Raw genomic sequence first — 22,895 nt, forward strand, 5'->3', positions numbered from 1 at the left:
ATCCAATTCGTTCAGGTGTGAGAAGAAAGAAGGGAGAGATGGCAAAAAGTCAAATAGTTCTTCCTTCCGCACCATTATCTACGTGTAAGATCCAAGTTTGTTAACATGAACCTAAGTTCTGGCTTGCACAGGCAGTCCTTGCATGGGCTTCCACCACACAAACTCAGCAGACAGGACATTCAGCTAATGGTAAACAGTAAAAAAGAAGGTGGCTGGGAAACCACTGGAGCGAGACCTGCCCAAACCATGGTGACCCTACCTGCCAGGACAGCAATATGCTTCCTGAATTAGGTCTCAGTAACTACAATATATGTGTTAAGCTCTCCAAGGTTATCTCCAAGGCAGCTCCAAAGCAGAAGGGGACCGATAGCTGGAATGGATGGTACTGGTCACCAGATACTCTGGGATAGGGTCTAGGGTGTTCATACTGAAGGCAGTCCACGTTTTGCAGAGCAGAAGAGATGGGCAGCTCTGCTCCTGCCAGGTCCATTTTATTGTTCATCTCTGTGAAGCAATTGGCAGAACTTTTCCTTGGCAGGTGTCGTGGTTTAACCCCAGCCAGCAACCAGGCACCACGCTCCCTCACTTCCCCCCCACCCAGTGGGATGGGGGAGAGAATTGGGGAAAAAAAAAGTAAAACTCATGGGTTGAGATAAAGACAGTTTAATAGGACAGAAAGGAAGAAAATAATAATAATAATAATAGAATTGGAATATACAAAACAAGTGATGCACAGTGCAATTGCTCACCACTTGCCGACCAATGCCTATTTAGTTCCTGAGCAGCGATGCACACTCCCCCACCCCCGGCCAACTCTCCCCAGTTTATATACTGGACATGACATCACATGGTAGGGAATACCCCTCTGGCCAGTTTGGGTCAGCTGTCCTGGCTGTGTCCCCTCCCAACTTCTTGTGCCCCTCCAGCCCTCTTGCTGGCTGGGTATGAGAAGCTGAAAAATCCTTGACTTAGTCTAAACACTACTGAGCAACAAGTGAAAACATCAGTGTGTTATCAACATTCTTCACATACTGAACCCAAAACATAGCACTACACCAGCTACTAGGAAGAAAATTAACTCTATCCCAGCCAAAACCAGGACAGCAGGTAAGACAGAGAGACTTCAGAAAGTAAGCCTCTAAAGTCTGCTGAAGCAAGTCTAAGTCAGATTTGCTATTAGCTGGCAGTAGTTAACAATAGTATTTAAACACAATTCCTCTACATTTGTAACTTTTTTCATAAATATTGACAAATTTGTTCTACTCAGTTTCAGCATAATATGATAGACCTCTTCTCCATCACCTCTAGCAATAATCCTGACCTCTGCCTAAAGCTGCTACAGTTGTTGGGTGTGCTAGTCTTATGGGAACGTTCACTCTAAATATGAATTAGAAAAGCATATTTTGGCACATCTTCTTGCATAACATGAGTTGTGGGGATTTCTCAAATTGAGACAGAATGTTTACCTGCCTTTGGTAGGTTCAAGGAAAAGATGCCATGACAGATTCTCTTTCTGGTACATTTCTTTTCAGATACCTTAATTACATATGGGGCCTCTCTGAGTCCTGAAGAAACACTATGGATAGTGCAAACATTGCAAGGTTAGCAGTAACTGAAGAGCTCCAGAAAATAGAAGTTTCCACAACACATTTATGGAGCCTGTTCTCAGGGATACAGGGCTATCACAAAGGTAAGAGAAAACTCTTAGTTACCAGTGGTCAGTTCCTAACTATTTCTACACAGGACAGTGATAAATGGAAATGTAATAATGGAGTTCTGCACCACCACGAAGGAGGCAATGTTGCTCTGTATTATATTGCTGGTCCTCGGGAATTTACTAGTAGCGTTACATGCACCGTGTTTCCTAACTGGAGGGATCCAATATTCCTTTGGGTTTGCTGTTCTCCAAGTATCAAATGTCATAAAGAGAAAGGAATATCCTTCCACTGTGTTCCAAGCATGCCTGACCACTTCTCATGAAGTTCCCATGTGTCCAGGCAGTTTTACCTGGAGGAATTCACAGTTCCAGATACCAGAATTGTCAAAAACTCACACCTCTTCACTGCTATTAACTCATCACCATGTATAGTTGTCTTAATGAAACTCTACGTTGCCTCAGCAGCTGATTTGGCTTTTGGGCAATTCTAGCATGAAGCAGCTGCAACAGCTGGATATCACCATTCTCCTTTCAACCCTGCAATAGTGTGCTAAGGCTACTTTAATGCCTAAGCGATATTAAAAAATTCATCAGACTTTTAAATTTGCACTGTGGTGAATTCAGGTGCTTTTGTATGTTTCTGAGGTAAAATAATCACTAGGGATGTGTTCATGCCAGGTCTGAGTCTGTCCAAAATTGCTGCCCCTGCAATGGAAATAAAGTGTTCACCTTTGAATTATTTCTAATTCTGGATCAGGGCACAGCACCTGCTGTTGCATTCAAACAACATAATTTTAAATTGTAAAGATCAGATTAATTTTTAAAAAAAGGCATTTTGTTACATATTATTAGTGTTTAAAATACTCTCACGGCTTTTCCAGTCTTTCCTTTTTTTCCAATATGCAAGAACAAAGCATTCTTACCTCTTTCCTAACAAACATTTCCTGCTACAGTGCTATAGATATATGCTTGAAACTACCCTTGTGGAATATCCAAGCACACAGAACATTTTTTTTTTTTCATAATCATTAAGGTCTGTCAATCTGTAAAGGTCTGTCATATGTAAAAACCAGAACAGTCAGCGAACAAGCACCTATCAAGAACTGTGGCTAGCTTGGGAGCCCAGGACAGAAAAAAAGAGAGTTATGACATTACTTTCTAAGTTATTTACAATTAATTTAATATCTCCATACTGATGAGTTCGACATCTGTTTCACTAGCTTGGCCATATTCTAGGCTATATTCCCTAGACTGGCCATATTCTAAAACGTAGTATATGCTGCCATCTAATGGTATCTGACCGTAGAACAAAAATTCTGCGCTCATTCCAGCTCACACCGAACAGAATAAATAGTTTCACCTCAGAAGCATCACAAAAGCAACCCAAGCTGGAGAGAAATAGGTCTCAAACAGACCCACCAAGAGTCTCTGCATCCCACTGCCCAGCGCTGCTGAGCTGACAGCGACTGAAAATGCTAAATCTTTTCTGATTCCCTCTAAAAAGTAAAACATTTTCAGTTTTCTTGTGCTAATAGGTAGCTATTTTTGGCAAATTGTATTACTGTGGTTCTACCCCTCTAATAACAGATTATGTCTTGTAATAAACTGAAACTGAAGATACCTCTTGCAAAACAGACAAAAATATTTTAAGCATCTGTCATGGTTCAACCCCAGCCAGCAACTCAGCCCCACACAGCCGCTCGCTCACTCCCCCACGGCGGGATGGGGGAGAGAATCAGAAAAGTGAGAAAACTCATGGGCTGAGATAAAGACAGTTTAATAGGTAAAGCAAAAGCTGTGCACGCAAGCAAAGCAAAACAAGGAATTCATTCCGCACTTCCCATGGCAGGCAGGTGTTCAGCCATCTCCAGGACAGCAGGGCTCCAGCACGCCTGACGGGGACTTGGGAAGACAAACGCCATCGCTCCGAACGTCCCCCCTTCCTTCTTCTTCCCCCAGCTTTATCTGCTGAGCATGACGTCCTACGGTCTGGGATATCCCTTGGGTCAGTGGGGGTCAGCTGTCCCGGCTGTGTCCCCTCCAACTCCTTGTGCCCCCCCCAGCCTGCTCGCTGGTGGGGTGGGGGGAGAAGCAGAAAAGCCCTTGACTCTGTGTAAGCGCTGCTCAGCAGTAACAAAAACATCCCTGTGTTATCAACAGTTTCCAGCACAAATCCAAACCATAGCCCCATATTAGCTACTATGAAGAAAATTAACTCTATCCCAGCCAAAACCAGCACAGCATCTGAATTCTTTATTGAAGAATCTAAAATAGTCCTATTTCTTTAGTAGTTCTGAGGCTACCATGACATTTCACCTGACCAACCTAAACTGCAAAAATACAGTAAAAGTAATATTAATACACATTGTTTGCACATTTTTTTTCAGAACCAATTAAATAAATACTTTCTCTAATTTTAATAAATGTTGTCTCATAAGATATACCATGAGCTGCTTTTCAGATTACTAAGTAATACTTTCTATGACATTTGGAGAAAGCATAATGATGAAATTTGATGTACAACAATCCTTAAGACTTTCTGGAAACAACACCTCTTGCATAACAACCTTTGATTTTGGTAACTATTATTATCACAATTTTCATACACTGAATGATACAAAGAACAAATTATATACAACTTTCAAGCACAGACACCTGAGGATGATATGTTAAATCCATTTAGGTGCACGTGTGAAGATACCTCAAAAATTCTTAAGCATAAACAAATCCATCCAAAGGCACTAGGAGGAAGATGGTCCCAAACAACATAGAAATTAGTGGCTGATTAAACTCAAGTGTTTTGAGTGAGCTCTTTTACAGAAAATGCATTAATTATTAAATTTTGCTACAATAACCAATTTTTCAAACCAGGCTTTATCCCTAAAGAGATATACATTGTTCTACAGCCTTGTGTGCTTATAAATCATATTACAGTTACAACTGATCTTTTACAGATTTCTTCTGTAAACACAGAAATATGAAGTAATACAAAAAATGACAGGTGTAAAAATTAACTCACCTACTTCAGCAGCTGAGGAAAAAAATACTATGGTTTGATTTTCCTCTAATATTTATGACATAGTTGTTCAAATCTCAATTGTTTTAAGGAGCATTTGCAAAATTGAACAATCACAATATTCTAAAGGCTGTCATCATTATTCTAAATTTAGAGTATTATGCTGTGGGATCAAAACATTTTCTCCATCTAAAAATAACTGACATTGGTTTAATCAAAAATGCTGCAGCCTGGGGCAACCTTACATGTCCACGTTATCACTATCTGTTTCAGCAATACCATCATAAAATAAAGGGAGAGATATGGAAGATGTAGTCTGTGATTTATCTAGCTTCCTAACATTATTTTTGTTAAGCATTGATGCAATAAGACTTTCCTTCTCATGTGTTTCTTCTTCAAAGACAGCGCTGTTATAGTGTTTATGACGGTATAAGAAAGATTTATTTTTAAAAGAACGCTGCATCAAATATCTCCTGAAGGCCCTTTGAATAATAAGAGCCGATACCTCCTCTTGTTTTCTTTTAAGGGTAGTGGTAATTGGCTTGTACGAAACTTTAGATTGATTGGCAGCCATAAATTTTTCTTCCATGTGCAATTCAAGACCATCCAAATCTCCAGATTCTCCCAAGACCCTTTTAGTGAAAGCAAGCAAGATATCCAAGCAGTGAATCTTATCTCCACTAACTATAGGGAGGTCCATGGATATGAGCTGAATTTTATTAGGCTTTGGAATGCGTAAGGGTTCTGCCAGAGCATCTGCAAAGTCTGAAAGAGCAGAATATTCAATAAACTGTGTTGCCTGAGGATCAAATTTTCCCCAGGTCTCATAAAACATATCAAAGTCATCCTCACAAAGAGGATCTGTGCTTTCTTCAGTGGCAACACCAAAGTTCTCTAAAATGACAGCTATGTACATATTTACAACAATAAGAAATGATATAATGACATAGCTTACAAAAAATAAAATACCAACCTCCTTATTTGTGCAAGTTTTTCTCTGTTCACGTGTTAAATTTAAGTTGGGAGCACATGAATCAGATCCTTTTAACAGAGGGACCAAAAGACCATCCCAACCAGCTGATGTTGTAATTTGGAAGAGACAGAGAATGCTACTATCAAAGGTTTGAAAGTTGAAAAGGTTATCAATCCCACCTTCCCAGCCAACACAGGCAAAGTTTGTCATGCCCACAATGGCATAAATGAACATAACCAGAAAAAGCAAAAGACCAATGTTGAACAGTGCAGGAAGAGACATCAGTAATGCAAAGAGAAGAGTTCGAATTCCTCTAGCTTTTCGAACTAATCTCAGGATTCGGCCAATTCGTGCCAAACGAAAAATTCTCAAAAGTGTAGGAGAGAAGAAACTTTGAAAGCCTTCAGAAAGTCCAATACCTTTGAAATGAAACAAAAAACAAAATGTTGTCAAGCCATATCACTGAAATTCCCTATTTATGTCCATCTTGTTACATTCTATGCTTTAGGTGTTGAAAGTAACATTGATCATATTACACCACTTCCAACAAAAACATTATCATCAATACTGCAATTGCTTACAAAAGAGCTTACAAAAGGAAAGAAAGACAAGTTGTAATACATTTAAATATTAAAGAGGTATCAAGATTATATATAGTTTGGAAACTGCATTCTCCCAGATTTCTCTAATTCAGGGGATGAAATTACGCATTGCTTAAGTACTTAAAAAAATCCTTTTAAACCCATTCAGCTCCTGTGCTGGAAGCTATGGGGCTTGTCTCCTAGCTGCTGTTTGATTGCTGCTTCTACGGGCCTAAGCCACACGCTAAATGTGAGACTTGCATTAATGCTTGGTACTTGAATGAGATCAGAGAAGAGTGACAAGAAAATAAAGGAAAACTGTCTTTCAGTATTCGTCCTCCATCACACCTCATTCAATGTCCTGCTATCAGAGTAATGATACAGTAGGAATGTAAATGATTACAAACAGAAGGCTTAAGAAGTCAGCATTTTTCTGGGTTGCATGGGGTAGCAAAGGGGTACTGAGCTTAGGGATGAAGCAGAGAACTCAGATCAATTTTTCTTTCCCATCCTTTATGATATAACCTGAGCATGAGTAGGAAGCACAGATCAAATAAATTGCACAAGAAACTAAAGCTATATATGACCCTTTGTAGAAGAAACGACAAGCATCTAGTCTTACTTGAAAAGCAAACCAAAACCAAGCCAGTTTTAATAAGACTTTTCACAGTCACAAATAGTGGCCCAGATTTAGAATGGTGTTGAGCAATGAAATTTTCCTGAGCTTTCTAAATCAGCCTTCAGGATCTGCCTTCTTGAAAGAAAGTCCTGGAAAATGAAATAAATCTTTCCCATTTTTCATACAAATTATTTTCATACAGTATTTTTAACCTGAATTTACTTTTACTATGCAAACAACAGTTCACGTAATTACATGTAAATCAAAAGCATAAAAACATTAAGACAACAGTTTAAGTACAATAACTTAGAAAAGATGTATTGCATTAAATTCCTATTCTATTAATTACTCAATAAAACTCATACTTTAAAAAAAAAATTGAAAACTATCCATTTACCTTTTAGTACTCTGCAAAAATATAAGGGAAAACAAAAATACATCCTTTTAGAAAGAATCACTTAGCATATGGTTTGAAAAAGTACAATGGATCTGGAATTTGTTTATCTGATATATGTAAGTTGCTACTTCATACTGAAATTCGGCTTAGTATTGGTAAGACACATTACCTGATCTAATAACGATTGATACTTACTAACTAGTGAAAGGACCACAACAGCTAAATCAAATATGTTCCAGCCACTGGTGAAGAAGTAATGTCTTAAGGCCAATATTTTTATGACACATTCCCCAGTAAATACCGCCACAAAAAAATAGTTGATTTTATTAAGAATATCCTTGATGCCATCCTGGCTACCTTCTGCCATCATAATGACCATATTTAGACAGATGAAAGTTACAACCGTAATGTCAAATGCTTTGTGCGATACTATATCAAACAGTAATCCTTGGAACACATTCTGTGGAGAGAACGAGAAGGACTGCTTAATGCTACTTCTAAGACGCAGGCTACATTCAAATATTAATCAGTAATTTGTGCTTAGAAAGAGAATTTAAGAGAATATAAATTTAACAATAAGCTACTAGAAGCATTTTTAGGTGATTTCTTTAGACCTTCAAAGAAAGTACTTGGCTAAGTATTTTCAGGTATCATGCAACCACATTTCCATAGAAAAAAAATATACAGCAGGAAAACATTCAGAGTACATTGTGATTGCTCTTTTAATAGAAATACTTATTGAGGCAGACATTTTAGGATAAGCGTTTCTAATTAAAATGTCTTAAGCAAGAAAAACTGAATAGTTACTCTGTGAAGACAGGCCTGGAAGTAAATTTAAGAAACTATAAGAAATGAAGCATAAGATTATTTAAAAGTAAATAACAGCCATGAGGCATGTACTACTCACTCTTCATTCTCACCTGCAATAATCCAATCTAGTTGCAGAAGCAGTATTATGCAACTTAAGTAACCAAGATCGTTATGAATATCAAATACTTAATACGAACATTTATAAATAGGTTATATATTTGAATAGGTGAGAAATAGGCTGTAAATTTCCTTAATTAATACTCACAAAGAAAGGCTGCATTGGATGGAATTAAGAAAAAGAGAGTAAAATGTAAATACTATATTGAATGAGGAAGATGATGGGCTTTAACATGAAGTTTATTTCCAGATGCCTGGCCACTGAGTTTAAATACGGTCACCATATTTATATCTTCTATCATATTCTAGTTAAGATGGTCTTACCAACGGTCTTGGGATGGGTTTTTGAGGTTTCTTAGATCCAAGTTTTTTTAGGGCATTATAGTACTTCTTCTGTTCCTCAGTCAAAAATAGATCTTTTCCACCTAAGTAAAGGGAAAGAATACTGTTGTTCAGCTGAAGTTTAAGCAGTCAGCTAAATAAACACCAGCAAGTTTATGTAAAAAAAGGTACAGCTGTTGCGAGTGGGATCTAAGAGAGCACAGAGACAAAATGTGTCTTCACCATTTCTCCTTTTCCCCTTGTTCTTTGATAAGATGTACTGCAAAAAGCCGATCAGGGTTTGATTGTGAAAGTCTAGTCTAGGCAGTGTTCCTGAATCAGTTTCCTCAACTGTGAGATCCTTTCTGAAGTTTTACAAATCTATTTCTTACTTTAAAAATTACAAGACTCATCAACAAATAAAATATTTTCCATTTCTATTTTTGAGAAAGGTAGGAACAGAAGTATATTGCTGGGCTAGCAAGTAAATGGAGGATTATGAATAAGCACTTTGGAACCAAGTTCTACAGGGCGGCCTTGATAATGAATTTCTGGTGCTCATCTTATTATCATCTACACCACCTGTACTACTTAGTAATCACTTTGAGCTGAGTATTCAGGAGAAGCCACTCATCATAAAAGAATTTAATGATTAGCGTTTTGTAAAACAAACATGTAACAATGTTCAGTAGGGCATCTGCACTTTGAATCACTCCGGCAAGACCTCTGAAAATTCAGTTTAGTTTCACTATATGGAATCTCAATGAAAAACCCCAAGAAGCAGCAAAGAAATGAAAAAGAAAAAAATGCCCACTTACAGCATGTACTGAGAAAAGAAAAAGAAGTGTTACATCCACATCAACTTCTAGTAACTGTTCAGGCTCTTTAGCTACTTAACCAGTGTTGTTTCTGTCTGTTGGGATTATTATAACTGGGACTTTGTTATAAAAGGAAATTATTATAGTGAAGTTGGACTGTTGTTCCTCCACCCCTACATATCCTTCCTCTGTTCAAATGCAGAGAGCAGAATTTCTTGTGGGCCTTATTGCTACCTATCTCTAGCAAGGGCAGTAATTCTTTGACACCTGGAGTGTAAGTCAGCCAATGGAAATAATAAATGGCGCCTGGAGAGATTCTGCCTTCCAAACGTGATCCTTGAAATTGTAAACCTCCTGTTGAGGTCTGCTTTTGTGCTGTTTTTTTAATGAGCAAGATGCTTATTTGTTTTAAGACTTCCAAGTGGATTAATTGACTCAATTTCCCTTGATATTGTGGATACTTTAAGCCCCTAAATGAATCAGGGAGAGAACTCAATTGACAAATAAGCTTGGGACAAAGAAGCTAAAGTATACCGGGGAAGGTTGACTTGCTTTTCTTTGGTTGTTGCATTTTCCATTACAAGATTTTGCCTTCCATTCCTTACAGAATAAAAAGAACAGGGAATCTAACAACTATGAGGAGAAAAGTGGAAGCAGTCAGTGCTTCATGGGCTTTAAGAAACCTTTAAATTTCTAGATGGCCTCTTCCTGGGGCCACAGTGTGGATCTCAGTGCAGAAATTTTTAAAAACCCCAGTAAATTAATCTGTAGGGTTATTTTATTGACGCCGGGACTTTTTAAATGTAGCTAGTTTTAGAAGAAGTTCTGATTAACAAGATCTTTTCAAGTATCTTTACCAGGAAAACAGTGGTTACTTTTTCCAGAGAATTCCACTCTCCTGTAGCAAAGTCTGCATAACTTTCTTTGGCTTCTGTTCTCTAAAACTACCCACTCCTTCCTCCTTGTCCTCCTACTTAGAACAAATCAAGGACTTGGCACGAAAATAGAATTTACAGATAAATTACTAAAATCTTTGGGAAAAGGGGACTCCTATTTTCAAAACCTGGTATCTAAAAATATTATTTTAGATTTCTCCAGTCAAATAGTTATCTGAAAATGTTAGACATATAGGTGTCAAACTAGCATTCACTTAATCAAATTGGGATTACAAGATACCCTGAATTAGCTCATGTAGTACTTATCTTTTTCCTTTGTTGGTTAAAATTGCTGATAACCACTCCAATGAAAAGGTTCAGCATGAAGAAAGATCCAAAAATAATGAAAATCACAAAATACATATACATGGCTAAGAATGCTTCAAACTCTGGCTGTTCATCTATCTGTTAAAAAAATCAAAACAGAAAAATAATATTGGTAAAAATCAGATAATCACAGCTTTATCATTTCCTACTTCTAGTAACAAATCTTTTTATTGTCAGGAGGGATAAATTATTTCTACACATTTAAATCTTTATTTTCAGATGTACAAGTAGAACAACTGCCTTGTTCTGTCTTGTTACTGTTTGTAAAGATAATTACAAGGATATATAGCTAAATCCAGCTCTAGCAAATTCTTAAATAAACAATAAACAGTTCCAAACAGAAGTGATACTGTGAATGCCTAGATTAGAAAAACAGCTCAGACTAAACATAATGGTGAACGGCCATCCTAGACAAGAAGCAGTTTTAAAAAGCCAGCTCACTACGATCAGCCCTACAAGGAACAAGCACAAATACAGGCTGGGCAATGAGTGGACTGAGAGCAGCCCTGTGGAGAAGGACTTGGGGCTGTTGGTTGACAAGAAGCTCAACACAACCTGGCAGTGTGCGTCTGCAGCTCAGAACATGGAACGTGTTGCCCAGAGAGGTTGTGGCTGCCCCATCCCTGGAAGTGTTCAAGGCCAGGTTGGACGGGGCTTTGGGCAACCTGGTCTAGTGGAAGGTGTCCCTGCCCATGGCAGGGGGGTTGGAACTAGATGAACTTTAAGGTCCCTTCCAACCCAAACCATTCTGTGAATCTATGATTCTATGATCTTTTTAATTAGCAGTGATTTCACTACATTCAAGACTACAGCGCTTGAATGAATAAGGAAAAAGCAAATTAAATTAAACATAGAAAAGTTAAAACACACTGTACTAGAGAGAGAGAGAGAAACAGCACAAGAAAATGGGGAAGAAATAGTAAGGATGTCAAATATAGGGAAGAAAACCTCCAGAAATAACTGCTAAAGATGCATGCCATTTTAATGCTACTGTACACATTCCAAAAAGAAGAAAATTTGCTTCAGAGGCACAGTCCCCCCAAGACCTTCTGAACTCTGTTCCCAAAACAGACTTGTCCAAAACTTGCAACATCTTGCCCTCTGCATTCTTGATATAGTAGGTTTTTGTGTGGCATCACTCTATTTTGACCAGTTTTCTTTTGTCTAAGTTCCATGTCTTTGGTCCTCCAAGGATTATTGTTTCACTGTGTAATTTGATGCACTCATCTGCTTGTATTTCTGACTTGATATTGCAAACAAAGCTGAAAAATGAATTGTATCGATAGAAAAGGAAAGAAGGAAAGGGAAAAGAACTAAAATTTCATTTTAGTGACATACCTTACGTGAATCCACTGCTGCATACATAATATCCATCCAACCTTTAAAAGTTGCCTGAAAAAAATGCATTATTAAGGTTATTATCACTAAAAAAAGATTTTTTAAAAAATTAGGTAGAGCTAATATAGATGTGTTAATAGTTGTGGAAAAGTGACCAGTGTGCTATAAAAAGTGTGCATCACTTCTAAAGATCTGTTTGGAAGTATGATTCACTGGAGTTTAGTAAAGAGAAAAAAAAATATATATTTCCAGAAAAGAAAAAAAAATGCCATGAATCCTGTGAAATGTGTTTTCATGTTAGCTCTTGTTAAATTGAATTTTTTGTAAATTCTCTGCTTTTTGAAAAAGCAGTAAAAGTTTCAGCTTAACTAGCAAATATATCCTAAAAGGATAATAACAAAGTCTAAGAAAACAGCAGACGATTTCTTCCTGCAATTTTTAGCAACTCTGCAGAATCATAGAACACTTTGGAGGATACAAAGAAAAGAACTTCATCTAGAAAAGATACAGGGATAACATGCACTTTTAAAAATTCCTTTCTCTCCTCTGTTGTGGTAGAAGGGAGATCAGTAAATTAGCATCCCAATAGTTCACGACTTATACAATAAAAGAAAAAAATATATAAATAAACTGCATCATGCTTTTTCTTTCTTATCCACTCTGAAATAACTTTTACTAAATAAAATGAGAATAACTTTAAATCTGGTAACATGCAGACTATTTTAGGCTTAGTATGTTAATCAAAATTTAAAAAAAAATTGAAAAGCCATGAAACAGTGCTTGATTTTAACACAAGGTTGCATATGCTAAAGTGTTCTTTCGGAGGAACTGAGCAGCTTATAAATAAGAAAAATATTTATGGAAGCTAAAAAAATCCACAATTTCAGTGAGATAAACAGAAGCGTAGTGGTGTCCCATGGTTGGGCTGCTCAACACATCTCCTTGAAGGAAAATAAAACTGAGCATGTTTTTATAGAACTTACCACTTGGAGAAGAGCCAAGTATCCTATTGCAACATTATCAAAGTTTACATCACTATTTGTCCATGATCCATTATAGAAAGTACAATTATCTTTGTTTTTAATTAGACTCATATTTACATCCTTGACTATGCATTTCGAAAATTTTTTTCCAAGTAATTTTACTCCTGCAATGTTAAACAGGAGCCAGAAGACAATACAGACGAGCAAAACGTTCAAGATTGAGGGGATAGCTCCCAAGAGTGCATTCACGACAACCTTAAATAAATAAAATGAAGGAAAAGAATGAATTATTCACATTCAATAGAACACCTTCCCAGAAAAACACTTTTTTTTTTCTGTATCTATTGCAGATTCTCACCCACATAAAAATTAGTGAATGACAAATGTAAAGCCAGCCTTCAGCCCAATTTCAAGCTTGTCTTAACATGTAATTCTGTGGTATCTGTCTTGCCTTTTTGAGGAAGGAAGTAAAACAGATGGCAACCAGTATTATCCTTGGGTAAAAGAAATACATAAAATAAAATTATGAGTCTCTAGTATCTATAGGATCCAAAAATCAGGTATAGGAGAATGGGCTGCATGATCTGCATTTAGTACAATATCATAAATAACCCTCTCTTTTATCTTGGAGGGGTTTTTCAAGAGAATAGCTTGCTTTCCATAACAAAATGAACCTCACCCAATAACCACTGGCAACTGACCACACACAGCACATAAAGTAGAGAAGTTTGGCTTCCAGAAGACTGAGTAGTTTTGGTCAGCAGTCTTCCTTCATTTAGGCTTGCTTGAGGACAAGAGGAATGCAAACCCATGATGAGCAGTAAGCCTTTTCCAGAAATGGTACCAGTGAAAATGGGATTCCAGCTTTTGGTGTCTGTGCTGGTGACATCAAGGCACCTGACACAAGCAGTGGTAAGAACTCATATTTTCAAATCTAGCACATTGATGCCAACAGGCAGGACCACGCTTGTTGTCAGTGGGAATTTGAGGACTATTATCTATTTCTTTTCACCATTTTTCACCACTCTGTGGTGGGGCATAGTGAAAACCTCTCTGGAAATGTTTCATTGCTATCATTATGAGAAAATTCTGAGCCTTTTATCCTGGCCTTGGATAATATCTGTATACTAGAAACACACAGAATGAAGCACATCGGAAGGGACCTCTGAAGATCAGCTGTTCCAACACAGACCAAGTCGCTTGGCATCTTGTCCAGTCAAGTTCTGAATTTTTCCAAGGGTGGAGATTCAACAACCTCTCTGGACCATCTATTGCAATGCTACACACCCATACTGTCATTTTTTTTCCCAGGTGGCTAACTGGAAAATCCCTCACAGCCAATTCATCCTGTCTCATTTTCTCACTGTGGGTCTACCAGAAAACATTAGTTCCGTTTCTTGAGTAAACTCCCATTAAGTAGTTAAAGACAACATTTAGATCCCTTACCTAATCAGATCCCAATCAGATCCTCCCTTTAACCATCTCTTCTCCAGACAGAACAAGGTCCATTCTCTCAGCCTCTCCTCTCCAGTCCCCTCACCAACTTGGTGACACTTTGCTGGACATTCTCCGGTATGTTAATAACTGTCTTACACCGGGGAGCCCCAAAGTAGACACAATACTCCAGATTCAGTCTCACAGGTGCCAAAACCAGAAGAGCGTATTGCCTCAATGTGCTGGCCAGACAATACATCCCAATATGTGGCAGATCTTTGTTGCGCTGCTGACTGATGTTTAACATGGTGTCCACCCCAGGTCCTTCTCTGCAAAGCTGCTCATTTCTCACTGTGCCACAGTTACGTGTGGTTACTCCGGCTCAGGTGCAAGACTTTGCATTTGCTTTTGCTGAACTTCCTGAGGTTTCTGCAGCCCAAATGTCCAGTCTGTCAAGCTCCCATTGCAGAGCAGCCTTGCCCCCGGTGTATTAACTGCTCACCCCCACTTTTGTATCATCTGTGAACTTGCTGAGGACAATTTCTACCACATTCTTCTGGTTCTTAATTAAGCCATGAAGCAGTATTGATCCCAGAACTGACCTCTGAGCCCCTAGTAACCAGCTGCCAGTTGAACTTCATCCTGATGATCTCTGCACACTGAATCTGGCAGTTCAGCCAATTTTCTGCCTAGCTTATAGTTCACCTATCCAGATCAGATATAACCAATACCTGAGACCACAGATGGCTCTTCCCTCCCTCAGCCATCTCATCACAGAAGACGATCATGTTTGAGAGGCAAAAATTGCCCTTCCTAAATTCATGCTGGCTGTTTCTAACTGATTCCTGCTTGTCCTTCATGGCTTCCAGGAGGATTTGCTCCATATCCATCCCAGGGCCTGAAGTCAGTGTCTCATCACACTCTGTGATCTAACACAGGTCAGATGATTTGCAGTATACAATTTTTTACTTCTCCCCACTAACTTTAAAGATTCCAGATAGTTCACTCAGAGCAGCTTTTAAAAGTGAGTTAGAAGAATTACTTCTCCTATTAAGAAAATCCCACCCTATTTAAGTTTGAAAGGATTATCTTTCGGATCCACCCTGGAGAATCCGAAATGTGGCACATGAGCCTGTCTAGATAACTGTCAAGATGAGCTGATATAAGCACAGCGGTTTAAAGAAGGGGAATTATGAAAAAGAGTTACAAAAAGTGAACAGTTTCCAGTGAAGCAATGAATTAATGAATCCATTTTCCCAGGTCCCAATTTCTTGCCTCAGGCAATGAAAAAAAATTAAGAAACAACTGTGGCCACTACATTTCTTATGCCATGAAGATTGATAAACTTTCACAGTACAGGTTTTTTCCTCACATTACAGTTTGTTTTCTGTAACAACTATATATATAGCTTCTTTTCTATTGACAAGTAATTAAAAATGGTTCCTATTTTTCTCAAGCATATTCATTTTTTTTCAGAAGTATTTGCCAAATATACTGGATGAAATTTTTCCCTGTCTAAGATAAACCAAAGAATGGGTTTCAGAAAAGTACAAGTCTAAAAAAATTCTTGTTTAGTTTGTTCTACAAATTGCAGTAAAACTGGAAACATGGAAAAATGTTCCAGTGTTCACATTACTATACATAATAATTCCTTGTGGTAGCACATTATAATTCAATTTCCTTATTTCATTTGTATCTATAAATTTCTCTGAAAGTGTTAGGTATTATTTCAAAATAACAACTGTAAGATGTAAGTAGGCAATCTGAACCATCTTAATGCCATCAAGTCCCAAAATAAAAAATTCAAGTTGTGATTTTCACAAACTTCAAATGCAGCTAGTACAAGATATGCACACACACACAGAGCATCCTTACCTTTATCCCTTCAAATCTTGACAAAGCTCGTAGAGGCCTCAATGCTCTAAGTGTCCTGAGAGATTTCAAGGCACTCCCAGAGGAACAAGGTGATGTGTCTTTAGAAACAGTGTTTAGTCCCCAGGAAACAAATGACAGCTGTGTTCATTGAATTGAAACTGAGATTATTAAATGGTATAGAAAAATATATTTTATTTGTGTCAGTAGACAGTCATAGGCTGAATGTTATAGTATCTTTGACCAGTAAGTCAAATTTAAAAAATACAGATTCAAAGTTATCGTAATATAATTTTATTTCATTCTTTCCTAATATTTTAAAAATAATGAAATCCTTTCATTCCAATTTGAAACAACCTTCCTCTTTTTTTTTTTTTTCAAAACCAGTTCATACAATTTTTTTTGAATGCTAATATAACAACAAGATTGGTAACTATGGTAATATCATACACTACAAGACCAGAAAGGATTATTCAAATAAAACATTCCCATTTTCTGCATAGTTATTCTCAGAAGTGTATAGAGTAATTCCTTATCACAACTTAAGACGGTGATGTGGAAACAAAAATTATTTTTAAAAAGATATCCAGTATTCATTTTAAATTTTCATAAGAGAGAAAATGAACTGAAAATATTAGAAAATTGTTTCAATGATTAGGGGGTTTTTTCACTGTTCATGATTTGCCTCTTCCTATTTGAATTTGTTGTCTTGTTGTCTAGCCACTGGATATTTTCATGCTTTTCCTCTGTTTTGGACAGCACTGCTATTAATATTACAGAACTGTAATTGCTAAAGTCATGCTGTATATTATTTGTAAATAGTCATAATATTAGATTTTTCTGTTGTAATGTCATAGTACTTCAAAACTTTTAATGCTTACTACTTAAATAGCTACTTTGACATTACCGAAAGTCAGCTATTTAGATGTCTTTATTTTAAAGTATTTAACTTCAGTATCTTCCCAGCGTATTGTTGACAAGCAAAAATATTTCATTTTTATATGGCAAGATTATATTATTTAACTTTGTCTGAATTCAGAATAAATATGTATATATTGAACACTACACTTCCTCCATCTCACTAGTGATGATTTCAGCATTTCTCTTTATAGCTATATAAAGGATTGCTAGGATTTCTTCGGTTGCAAAGCAAAACATACTTTCCTAGATCTTTAACTCTCTAGTAGATGATTTTTCCAACAATACTTTTCAACTCCCTTTACCATCTAAATTTCTTCTCCTTCAAGGAAGCAACTCTACTTTTTTCTGTTTCTAAATGCCAGAGCTGCCAGCAGCTTCACAGTTTTCTATTGTCTTTATTTATTTATTTTAATTTTACTTCTGATCATTAATTGCACTCTCTCTCTACACTCAAAAAGGTTTTTATAACCAACATGGTCCTCAATGACAGCAATACCTAATAAAATTTTCTTAGGTGACTTCTGATTATTACTTACAATTTCCATTTACTTTTGTCCTAAAGTCTCTTTTGATTGCAATTTTTAACAGCTTTTGGAAACTGTATTTTACACTTGTGTTTATTCAAAGATTTTACATGTAGTTCTCTATACAGAAAATATCAAAATTCAAAATGTGAGACAAGCTGAATATAATACTTACACATACAATGACGAAGTCAAGCCAACACCAGGCATTTGTGAAATAACTGTGCAAACCATAAGCTACCCATTTCAAAAGCATCTCCATTAAAAAGATGTAGGTAAATATTATATCAGCATACTCTAGGAGCATTTTCACATTTCTTCTCTCTTGCAGGTGGATATCTTCAAATGCCTGGAATTTCAGAGTTTAGTTTTAAAACAGTTCAGTAGTTTTATGGAAAATTATTTTAAAATTGCACAAGAATACACAGTTTGGCTTATTCTAACCATTTCATATTAAATTATGGGCAAGCACCACTTAGTTTTATACTTAGAAGTAAAAACCGAAGTTGAAAATGAGACTGTACTTATTTTACAAGTTGGTTGAAAAATCACATGTTTTCAGCTGTTTACACTCAACACTTCTTCAAAAAATATCTGACGACGGTCAATTGTGGCTACCAAAAGTCTTGGCTTTCCAAGTTAGTGGATAATTTTGAAGGTGTTGGTCTAAAATTCTTCATAATAAAGCTTGAATTAAACACATTAAACACTGTCTTTCAGACCTAGACCTTCCAAAGGAGTCATCTTTAGTCAGCCTGCAGAGTTGTAATACAGATATGAAAAAATATGACAAACACCTTACCTGGAACTGTTCATTCCTGGAGTTTTTCACCTAAACCATGACATTATTTTGATGCCAGTAAGGGTTTAGGAAAATGTTTTATTGATTGCTGTAGTTTATGTCATTGTTTGCTTGTGTTTAATATATTTGCTGCCTTGCTAATTTAAGTTTTTGATATTGCCAATCTGTTCCCAATTCCTTTTAACACATTGCATTATTTCCTCACCAAGCCTCTGACAATGTCTTTATACTTCCTTTCATCCATTTCTCCCCTAACTTATAGCTCCTTCTCCACTTCATTTCTCTTTTGCTGCCAACATTTCTAATGATCTATCCATCTATTTTCACCACCACTATTTCCCCCTTACGAATCCATGACTGTCATTACTTTCACTTAAAATTTTTCTTACTTATGTGGATACATCAGAAGGCACCCTGTACCACACCCTTTCCCACACCGTACAATTCCTAGATATAAATTACTAAATCTCCTCTTGCCTCTTTCTCTTTCATGCTCTGTCTCAAGAGCTCAGTGTGTCTCTAGAGCACATCAGGGCATTTAACAACTTCTCTTTCTCCTATCCTCATTCAAATCTGGGTCCCCTTCTCTGACATTGCCTCTGCAGCTGCTAACTTTCTGTCTTTTTTTTTGCCATAAGATGAGTAAAAAAGTTGAAATGAGAAGCTTATGAGTCTGTCCTCTCAAGAGGAATAGACCATCTCACATCCTTGGGATGTCGGAACACAACTTCTTTATTTAATAGAAGAGCAAATGAAGCGTAGCAAGATCAATTCTCTTGCCCAAAGTCACATGGCTGTAGTCTGTGACAAATGTCAGGGACCAAACAGAGGATGTCAAAACTTTAATCCATATGCAGGTTCAATCCACATCAGCTCTTCACTTAACAGCTCCTTACCTGACTGTGAAATCTCTTATTCTGCTATTATTCTTTAATAAGTTCATGAACAGTCAACGCCCTCTAAGGAAATAGCAGTTTTACAGTGCTACATGGGAGACTGACCCAGAAGGTCCACAGACCCTTGTTTCAGGGCAGCATGGCAGCAAAGACACCTCAATGGTTTTGCAAGGATTCGCTCAGCTACAGCAGGCCTTAACAGTTACAAGTTATCACCAGTCATGTCAAACCATTAAATGTTTCTTGCAGAAACACCTGAGTGCCTCTGCTAGTGCCTCCAGTGCTCTGCGAGAAGATGATTATTTAGGTATTACAGCAGATCTGATTCACTTCCCTGTATTTATGACAGGCTAAACCCAGTCTAAAAGGTCACCAATAAGGAGGAGCAGGAGCATAACCAGGTGTTTAGATCAAGTGAGACCTGAAACAATAAACTCATGTAAAATCATTGCTGTGTTTCCATTTTGTATTCCCACTGAAAAAACACAGGGAGGAGATGCTCCTCTGTATAGTTACCAACAAACGGTAAAACTTCTGCTCTGCATTGTAAGAAAACAGTAATACTGCTTCTGGAGCCAAGTGGTCTTTGAAGAGGTGGTCATTCAATTGTGCTGCAATTAGGAGAAATGTCTACAGAGCAGAGCTGTCACTGTGTCCATAGGACTAGTAATTTGACTGTAGGTAGTTGAGAACTCCCAGCATTCATGTACATAAACCTATTTACCATTTCCTACCTTTTTTCTGAGCAAGTTTGATAATCAGCGTTGTCTTTTTCCCTGTTTAACCTTGGCTACCTTGATTTCCATCTACTAGTCAAATCACCTATTCATTAGCAGTGATGCTCTTTCAAACTTCTAACTCCTCCTCTGCTCTGAGCACTGAGCACTCACCACATACTTTTCTATGCATTCTTTCTATGATCACTATCTCATTTAATTTACTTTCAAGCCATGGACCTGCCTCATGGTATGGTATTCCTTCATTCTAGCTGGTTCAGGAAATTCCGTATCAGCAAACAACTTTATAAACAAACAGAAAATGGACAAGTCACTTTTTGCAAGAGGACAACAGTATCTTAGAAATGTGAAAGTTCTCAACACCACAATACATTTTTGATGAAAAGAAATCATTATTGTTTTGTTATTTTGCATCTGGATAGCAACTAGTTTTGTGTTCAACTCAGCCAGATCCTACAGTACATTAAATAATAACTCAGCTTCCTTCCTTACTTCAGTTTGGTTCCACATGAGTACAGAGAGCCCTCACGGGAATCCCAGGGAGTTCCCTTGGAGATTTTGCCACAGAAATTTTAAAGCAGACAGTTCAAATCTATGGTTCAGTGAACAACCTAAACTTAATGCACACAGAACAGATTTTATCTGGAAAATTCTGACATCTACCATTTAGATCACTTTCACACTAGTTGGTTATGTTCCTTCTGCACTATATAATGTTTTACTTAGCAAATTACTTTCAGTAGACTTAGTGAATATGTTTTCAAAGCAAATAAAAGTTCACTTATCCTTCAGTAGAAATGGATATAATCAGAATAGCAATGAAAGATTAAGTCACCTACAAGTTTACCGCCAACTTCACTTTTAGATTCTGATCATCTTAATGTTTGGATGATTTTAAATCTAATTTTTTTACTGAGCAGTTAGTCTGCCTTTCAAACTTAGAACTGCTTTTATTTTTTTAGGCTTTCCTAAGTAATTTTGGGCCCTGGTTTAGCCTCCTAATTAAGCACACAAATGTGTGAAGAACTACGTTCCATGAAGAACTATGAAGAAGATTATGATTCCATATACTTAAATATCTTATCCAAGTAGGGGAGAGCCTTTTAACTTCTAAGGGATATGTTTATTATGCTCTTGTCTCTCCCTGGGGAAAGGGATGCGAAAGTAGAAGAAATAAATTAAATATTATTAAATATGATTCTTTTCCTTTACTTTCCATCAATTCAAAATCTGAGAAATTAAATTAAATTTACCAGTGCTGCGCTGCTCAATATTATCATAAAAATTATGAAGTTTTCAAACCAGCTATGTTTAACAATTCTGTAGCAGGTTTTTCTAAAGTTCCACCAAATTCTGCCTGGAAACTTAGTGATATCCACTACACAACACGGGAAACATTCAACACAACCTGAAAAGAGAAAGAAAAGCGTATTGGTTCCATGGAAAATTTGGAGATATGGAATCTAAAAAGAGTAAGACATCTTAAAATAAGCTTCTACAGACTATACCAAGAATGTGCTGTTTTACCTATGGGGTGATGCTGCGGCTGAAACAATCTAAAACTAAAGAAAAGACAAAATTTGTAGGCCAAAATAAACTCTTTTCATAGAGGAACTCATACATGGAAAAAGCAGAGAAGCTTTTGTGCCCACAAGCACTTCTATAGGGGCTTGTGGGCACAAAAAAAGCCATTATTTTTATCTAAAAAACTTGCTTAATTTATTTTAAGCTTTTATTCTTTTTGTTTTGAAAAGAGATATCACCTTACTAATAGTTTAGTAAATTATTATTTTTACTGGTTCTTTCACTTGATTGCACTGCAGAGATGTTACAACTAGATTCTCTGTTCACTGTTTTGTACCAGAAACACACTTCTTGATTAATCTGTAAAGGCAGTAGGATTGAACCATGAGAGTCAATGGAGTCTAAGGAGCCGTTCAGGCAATCAAAGGTAGGTGTCCACATTGGGATGAGCTGTACAGTCCTCTGAATTCCATTAGCTGTATTGACTGGATATTCATCCACTGTACTTGGAGCTCAGCCAAATTCAGCTGAAGTGCCATTTAAGATACCAGGTACCAACATACATATCCTAACTGACCTCCAGCTACCCCTTCAGAAGTGCTTTGAGGGCCTTTGCTCATATACAGATACCTGCAGTCTGGTGCCTCAATATAAGACTGAATCACACTCCAAAGTTGGCATTTTGCTTCCTGAACACAGGTATTTAGAACCATCTTGGGCCTCTTTGGATATTCTACAGCTTCTGTGATAGTTCTGCCAGCTTCATGCAGTTCTCTTGCATACTGCCAGGCATCTCATATGGTACTAAATGCCTGTGTTCAGGCATCCATCCCAACCCTGCTCTGCTTCTGTGCTGGCTTCAGGTATATTTATTTGAGTTTTTATGTTTATAAACAAGTGTCTCAGGCAAACAGTTCCTGACAATTTGGAAATGTTCCAAACAGATATCTTTGAGTATTAGCTCATTTGGCGTCACCGCAATACATAAAAGATTCTTACCTTCTGCAAAACAGTCCTTAGGTACGTGTGACTTTTTAGGTTGCGAAAACATCTCCAGAATAACTGGATCCACAGTGCTGGCTTCAGAATAACTACTAGCATCACATTTCTGCACAGGAGAAGGGCAAAGAAGAGAATTTATTTGCTTTTCATTAATAAGGTTACCAGTTTTAAAAGAAATGAAGGTTATCACACACACACACACACAAAAATCTGCAGCATATACATTATCTTAATGTTGCTGAACTACCAAAATAAAATTACAAATAATAGGACAGAAAGGCTAATAGCTAC

The 22,895-nt window shown here is 37.1% G+C and overlaps 1 protein-coding gene across 2 annotated transcripts in view; it reads right to left on the reverse strand.

Annotated features, from left to right (window-relative positions):
• Window positions 1–3,546: 3,546 nt before the first annotated feature.
• Window positions 3,547–22,895, reverse strand: part of LOC104315643 (sodium channel protein type 5 subunit alpha-like) — a 57,679-nt gene continuing 38,330 nt past the window's right edge. The window contains exons 18-27 of one of the 2 annotated variants that reach the window (XM_069778266.1): window positions 22,602–22,710; window positions 21,332–21,486; window positions 17,819–17,992; window positions 16,202–16,339; window positions 12,893–13,147; window positions 11,910–11,963; window positions 10,508–10,649; window positions 8,495–8,595; window positions 7,439–7,703; window positions 3,547–6,065 (exon numbers count right to left, since the gene is read on the reverse strand). In XM_069778266.1, coding sequence (XP_069634367.1) covers window positions 4,915–6,065; window positions 7,439–7,703; window positions 8,495–8,595; window positions 10,508–10,649; window positions 11,910–11,963; window positions 12,893–13,147; window positions 16,202–16,339; window positions 17,819–17,992; window positions 21,332–21,486; window positions 22,602–22,710 — 2,544 coding nt within the window. In that variant the 3' untranslated portion in view covers window positions 3,547–4,914. Of the gene's footprint in view, window positions 6,066–7,438; window positions 7,704–8,494; window positions 8,600–10,507; window positions 10,650–11,909; window positions 11,964–12,892; window positions 13,148–16,201; window positions 16,340–17,818; window positions 17,993–21,331; window positions 21,487–22,601; window positions 22,711–22,895 lie in introns of both variants that reach the window. The other variant, XM_069778265.1, reaches the window with a different exon arrangement.

This window comes from Haliaeetus albicilla, chromosome 2 (assembly GCF_947461875.1).
Source record: "Haliaeetus albicilla chromosome 2, bHalAlb1.1, whole genome shotgun sequence".
NCBI lineage: Eukaryota > Metazoa > Chordata > Aves > Accipitriformes > Accipitridae > Haliaeetus > Haliaeetus albicilla.